Here is a 5823-nt window from a genome sequence, read left to right as displayed (position 1 = left end):
CCTTCTAAGCAATGCTGTTCTCTAATGGGGCTTGCCGCTTTTCAAGGCTGTTTCAAAGAGCACAGGGCTGGCATTTTCCAAGAATGATGAGCAAATCTACTGAGTGTCAATTGCTGGGGAGCAAGAGGACTGTGGCGTTCATGCCCAACTTTTAGAAGGGCCATACAAGCAATTGGCAGCAAAATGTCACTGTGTATTCTCTCCCAAAAGGAGCGACCCTACCACAGTCTTCCCTCCCACCTCAGTTTGTTTTCTCTCTTCCCACTGTCACTCTATGTTGCATCCTCCACACCCACCCACCCTTGCCCCCCCAAGCAGGCCGATACCTCTCTCTTATTTCTCTGTAGTCAGGCTGAATAATGTTGTGTTAAATAAGGCATTTATACAAATTCCTCTTCTAAATTCAGCCTGAAATTTGCTAGGGAGAAACACACAATTCATTGAGCTAGAGCACAGCATATATTATCTCTATATAGCATACACTGTACATAAAATTAATCTGAAACTTGTACATAAACTGTATGATCACACAATCCTTTTCTTTAAAACCCAAACTAGGGACTAAGGATAGGAACATGGTTGTTTCTGCCTTAATCTGCCGTTGGGGGTAAATTCCCTCCCTCCCAGCTAGAAGAATGTGCTGCTGGCAACGGGAAAGGAGATTCTTGCTGCCTCATCTGCAGAAACAGCAGGAGGAGAGCAACTTCTACCCTCTTCTGTCCCCAAAGATATCTAGAGTGCGCTCAATTTCCCTTCCTGTGGGGAGAGTTACAGGAAAGTGGCGGGGCTGTTACAGGTCCCTGACTGTTCTCTCGTACCAGGCAGCTTTGCCCAAAGCGGAGATGGGGCTGCTCCTTGCAACAGCAGCACATGCCCTAGCAAACATATAGGCAATTGCCTCCTACACACTGAAAGCTGGAACCACTACTTATAGCGAAATTCTCACACTGAAATCACAAGAAGGTTCTTCTCTTTCCTCCCACATGTGGAAGGAAAACAGAAAAGCTGGTAGCAAAGATGATCAAGGCGAATGCCCTGAGGTGGTTCCAATGCAGCCTGACATTGTACATGCTTCCAAAATGCACTAAGGTGATTTGTTGGCTCCTTGCTGTAATTGCCCTGCTAAATCACAATTGGAATGACAAGGTTGTGGTGGGACAGGCCTCCAGGCTTTTTGGCACGTAGAACCTCCTTCTAGGCCATGCTTGCATTTTTTCCTGGCTCACTGCTCTTCGGCCCCTGCTTCAACTTGTAATCTGCTAAGGCAGCCCTGATGGCGTCTTCTGCCAGCACTAAGAGAGGAAGAACACAAGTGAAATATTACACTGGTTTAACAGCGGAAGTCGAACAAGCAAAATAATTTCAATCCCCAGTGCCAAGGACTCTGGGAGAAGAGCCATGCTTCTGGCTCTCTCCTGCAATTCAGCAGGCCAATTCACATCCTTGGCAGTAAACCCCCACATTCATCTTGTGGTGACCTTTAGGCATTTCTAAAGTGAAGGAGAGATTTCCTATGTGCCCAGATTTCTGAGTTTTGAGGGGTGTTCTTAGGCCAGTTTATGACTTAGCATGGGCATAGCACTTGTGCACAAATCAGTTCACTTGCCTTCTCAGCACTCTTTACAACAGCCCTATAAAGATAAGCCAGTATTATTCTCAGTGTCTCAACCCTGACTCCCTTTTCAACAGCCTTCCACTGAGTTTAACGGCAGGAACTATAACAGGAACTTCCTGGTTCACTCCATCACAACGCTAGCTCCAGAACCAATTTCCAGCCTCCCAAGGTTGGAGAACTTGTAGCTGTACATCATCTGAAGAAGTGTGCATGCACACGAAAGCTCATACCAAGAACAAACTTAGTTGGTCTCTAAGGTGCTACTGGAAAGAATTTTTTATTTTGTTTTGTAGCTGTACAGATGTTGTTGGATTACAACTCTCCTTAGCACCAATCAGAGATAGGCACATGTCCTTATATTCTAGCTCTTCACTTTCTCTAAGAACATACCAAGTACACAGAAGGCATCGCTGTAAAAGAACTTCACTTATATCCACCTTTCTTGTTCATGACTGACAGTTTGCATTTGGGGCCTTGTGGTGCTTCTTTCCAACAACTTGTCTGCAAAGAGATCCAGTCAACTAGCTGAATGGCAACAAAGGACAAAAAAGTTACTTACTGGAGCAGTGCAATTTTACTGGAGGAAGGCAGAGCTCTTTAGCAATGTCTGTGTTTTTGATCTTCAAGGCTTCATCAACCTGAAACATACAAAAATTACTATTTACTGCTTAGCCTTCCGTTTCATACCATGGACTTAGGCACACAGGAATACTGCCTTGCACTACCAGACTTCAGGTCCATCTAGCTTAGTATTGTTTACAGTAACTGGTAGTGGTTCTTTCAGAGAAGAGATCTTCCCAGTCCTACCTGGAGAAGTTGAGGATTGAAGCTAATACTTTCTGAACACAAAACAGGTGCGTCAGCTACAGCTTTTCCATAGCAACTGCTGCTAACTCTGCTCCACAGACACAATTTCATTTTCTATAGGCAGCTTACTACCCCTCTGCTGGAGGTGGTATGCCTCTGAAATTCAGCTGCTGGGAACTGGTAGGAAGGGTGCTGCTGCACTCATATCCTGTCTGCAGGCTTCACAGAATCATCTGGCTGATCACTGAGAACAGAATGCTGGACTAAATGGACTTTTGGTCTGATCCAGCTGCAGGACTCCACTGATGTAACCCACAATTGACTTCCACATTATTAGACTCTTAGGACGATGCATGCAAAATCTACCCTCCCTGGACTGGAAACGACTTTCTTCAAGCAGCCTAAGAGATGGTAATGCAGCATAAAAGGTTTTTTTCCAAAACAAGGCCAATGTATATATCGACAGGCATCAGACTTACCGTCTTGCCCTTCACCCATTCAGTAGCCAAGGAACTCGAAGCGATTGCTGACCCACAGCCAAACGTCTTGAACCTGGCATCTGTTATCTTTCCATTTTCATCTACTTCAACCTGAGAACATTTTTATGAGAGTAACTAAGCATTGCATTGAAACGAAAAAGACACTTGGTCACGATTACACAGAGAATAGAAGGTGAAAGATTGGAAGAGGTTTTATTGTCTCACAGCCTTTGGTGCCTGAAGGCAGCACTAACTTACTTGCAGTTTCATGACGTCCCCACAGGCTGGTGCTCCCACAAGGCCAGTCCCAACATTCTTTGCATTCTTATCCAGGGAGCCAACATTTCGTGGGTTCTCATAGTGATCAACAACCTGGAATTCAAAAGCAAAGGTTTGATATGCATCTTCAGGGGACAAAGGTGAATCTCTGAATGAAATAATCATCCTGGACCCATCCAACTCTGCAATTCTACGATTAGGGCTATTCATGTATCATTTAATGGAGTCGCAAAGTCTCTAAGTGCCACCTACTAGAGACATTTCTTGACTGAGCCCTAGACATCAGGGGTGGTCTATCTTTGGATTTTCTGCATCATCACACAGGTGGCTGGACAAGGCAGCCTACAAGGATCCTTCCAATTGTATGATTTCTGCCACTCAGTCCAGCACAACTTAAAGAGATCCCCAAGAAATGACTAAAACTTATCCCAGTCTCATAAAATATCTGTCCAGGGGAGGGGGAGTGTCTGCAATGCCCTGTGTACACAGCCTTGTAGTCAAATGCTCCTCCACATTATGGGCAGGAGAAACAAACAGCATGGCCATTAGAACCTAGCAGGGAATATACTGGCACACAGTATCCAGCCAATACTCTAATTAACATTCTATGCCAGCTGTATGCAAACCCCCACCACTGTGTGCCGTTTCCTGCCTCTCCTCCTGTGCCTCCTTCCCGTCATATGCCAGCTCTCTGACTATGTTAGCCCTGTTCCTTCTACTGTGTCCTTCCCTCCATGAATCATGCCAACTCCCGCACCCTATCATTACCATTAATAACTCCTAGAGCACATGGATTTCACTAAGCACTGTACACAAGAGCAAGGCAGTCCCTGCCTGCAGGCTAACAATCTAGAAGCCATGATACAAAATGGAAAAGGGATGAGAGTAAAAAAGGGCAACCTCAGTCACCAACTTCTCTATCTACCCACAATCCAGCCCCTGCCCCACTGTGAGGCCTTTCTACATGCCTCCCTCAGACCACCAGCTATTTGTTGAAGGGTCACCACTCAATTTATTATTATTATTTTAAATGAAGTGTCCCATTATTAATACCCCTCCCAGGAATCTATTCTGTTTGAAGCCCACTAAACTGTCCCCTCCCCAAATCTGTGTGGGCTTCCCTTCTCACCCTCTTTCAGATGTTCCACTCAATTTCCAACCACCCTTGTGGTATCAGCCCCAGGTCTACAAAGATCCCCAATTCTACTTCAGTCCCCAAAGTCCTTATCGCATCCCCTCTCCAAGCCACAACCCCCCGTTAGCCCCCAACACCCCTTATGACCACCATACCTGCGCAGCGTTCCCTTACACCCCCTTTCTCCCTTGTGATATCTCCCATAATCCAGCTACTCATTTAGAATGACAGCCGCTGCCTTATAGAATCACGGAGCTGCAGAGCTGGAAGGGACCTCCAGGGGTCCTCGAGTCCGTCCTCCTGGGATGCAGGAGTGACAGCTGAGGAATCCCTGACAGGTGGCCGCCTGGCTTCTGCTTCTTAAAACCCTCCAGGGAAGAATGGTCCGCCACCTTCTGAGGGATCCCCCCCCGAAAACCCCTGTTCTGCTGGGTCCTCCCCCCTCGCCCGCCTTTCTCCTGCGACCCTCAAAGCCCCCCTTCAGTGAGCGAGGCCTAGTCCCCTACTTTCTCGTGGTATCCTGCGGCGAGGGGGGCCTGGCCCGGCCCAGGCCTCAAGAGAGCCGCCGCCCGCTGCGCAACGCTCGCCCTCAGCGCTGCCATCTTGTCTTCTGGGGAACGCAGGCTACGCAGGAGAAAAGGACGGCGCGAGACTGTGACGCCACGCCTGCAGCGCCAGGTGAGGCCACAGTGCCCTGCTGAGGGCAAAACGAAACGGGCGTCATTAGCCACGCCCTCCGGGAGGAATAAATTTAACCCGCCCGAGGACGGAATTAACCTGTTGCTGCCTGTATGTTATTGTCCTTATTGTTATTTGTCTTATTATTATAGTTATTATTATTGCAAGTTTTGATTTGTTGCTTTTTCTGCAGTCCTAATTCTATTTGGGCGTGAATCCTGCTGAATTCAGTTTTGTTTACTTCTGAGTAGACATTACATACATACATAGATACAGTTACAGGTAGGTAGCCGTGTTGGTCTGCCATAGTCAGGTAAGAGATAAGAGAGGGGAGAAGAACCACGTACGCCACCTTCAGCTCCCTACGGAAAAGGCGTGGTATCAGTGTCACACACACACACACACACACACACACACACACACACGACACAACCAATCAGGAAGTTCTCCTGCGCAAGCTCCTTTCAAACCAACGGAACCAGAGCAGCGCAGACACACTCAACATGGCGGCCCCGGCCTGCTTTTCCCTAAGCGATGGAGGGTCCTTCTTGATGCGACTTTGGCGCGCCGTGATTTTGGGAAAGCCCGACATTTATGCCCGTTCGAAAAGAACCAAATGGCGATGCAATTCACCTGCCGGGAGCGTTCCTGTCCAGCAGCCCTTCTTAAGAGCTCTGCGGGACCGACCCTCCACCCACCTCGTTTCTACCAGACGCCTTCGGAGCAGCAGCTGCCTCTACTTTTCAGTCAGGCGGTAGAGCAGGGCAGCCCAGAAGCGCGGCGGGCGAAAAGGCTGGCGGGAGGGGGCCTTTCCTTGAGTGGGAGAGAAA

General features: G+C 47.9%; 1 protein-coding gene across 1 annotated transcript; it reads right to left on the bottom strand.

The window, feature by feature from the left end:
• Nucleotides 1–440: 440 nt before the first annotated feature.
• Nucleotides 441–4932, bottom strand: ISCU (iron-sulfur cluster assembly enzyme). The gene is made up of 5 exons (XM_033171190.1): nt 4822–4932; nt 3160–3273; nt 2902–3012; nt 2175–2253; nt 441–1292 (listed from the first exon to the last, which is right to left on the bottom strand). The coding sequence occupies exons 1-5, from the start codon at nt 4915–4917 to the stop codon at nt 1195–1197; spliced, it is 498 nt and encodes a 165-aa protein (XP_033027081.1). The 5' UTR covers nt 4918–4932; the 3' UTR covers nt 441–1194.
• Between the last annotated feature and the right edge of the window lie 891 nt (nt 4933–5823).

The sequence above is a fragment of the Lacerta agilis genome, chromosome 14, assembly GCF_009819535.1.
Source record: "Lacerta agilis isolate rLacAgi1 chromosome 14, rLacAgi1.pri, whole genome shotgun sequence".
Classification (NCBI taxonomy): Eukaryota; Metazoa; Chordata; class Lepidosauria; order Squamata; family Lacertidae; genus Lacerta; species Lacerta agilis.
This window is presented reverse-complemented; position numbering and strand designations above follow the sequence as displayed.

What these genes read in the sequence shown, in the direction of transcription:
- ISCU (XM_033171190.1), bottom strand. Translation starts at nt 4,917, where the DNA reads ATGGCAGCGCTGAGGGCGAGCGTTGCGCAGCGGGCGGCGGCTCTCTTG. An exon ending in CCGCAGGATACCACGAGAAA is followed by an intron (nt 3,274 to 4,821) that starts GTAGGGGACTAG and finishes TTTGAATTCCAG; the next exon opens with GTTGTTGATCACTATGAGAA. An exon ending in AATGGGTGAAGGGCAAGACG is followed by an intron (nt 2,254 to 2,901) that starts GTAAGTCTGATG and finishes TGTATGTTTCAG; the next exon opens with GTTGATGAAGCCTTGAAGAT.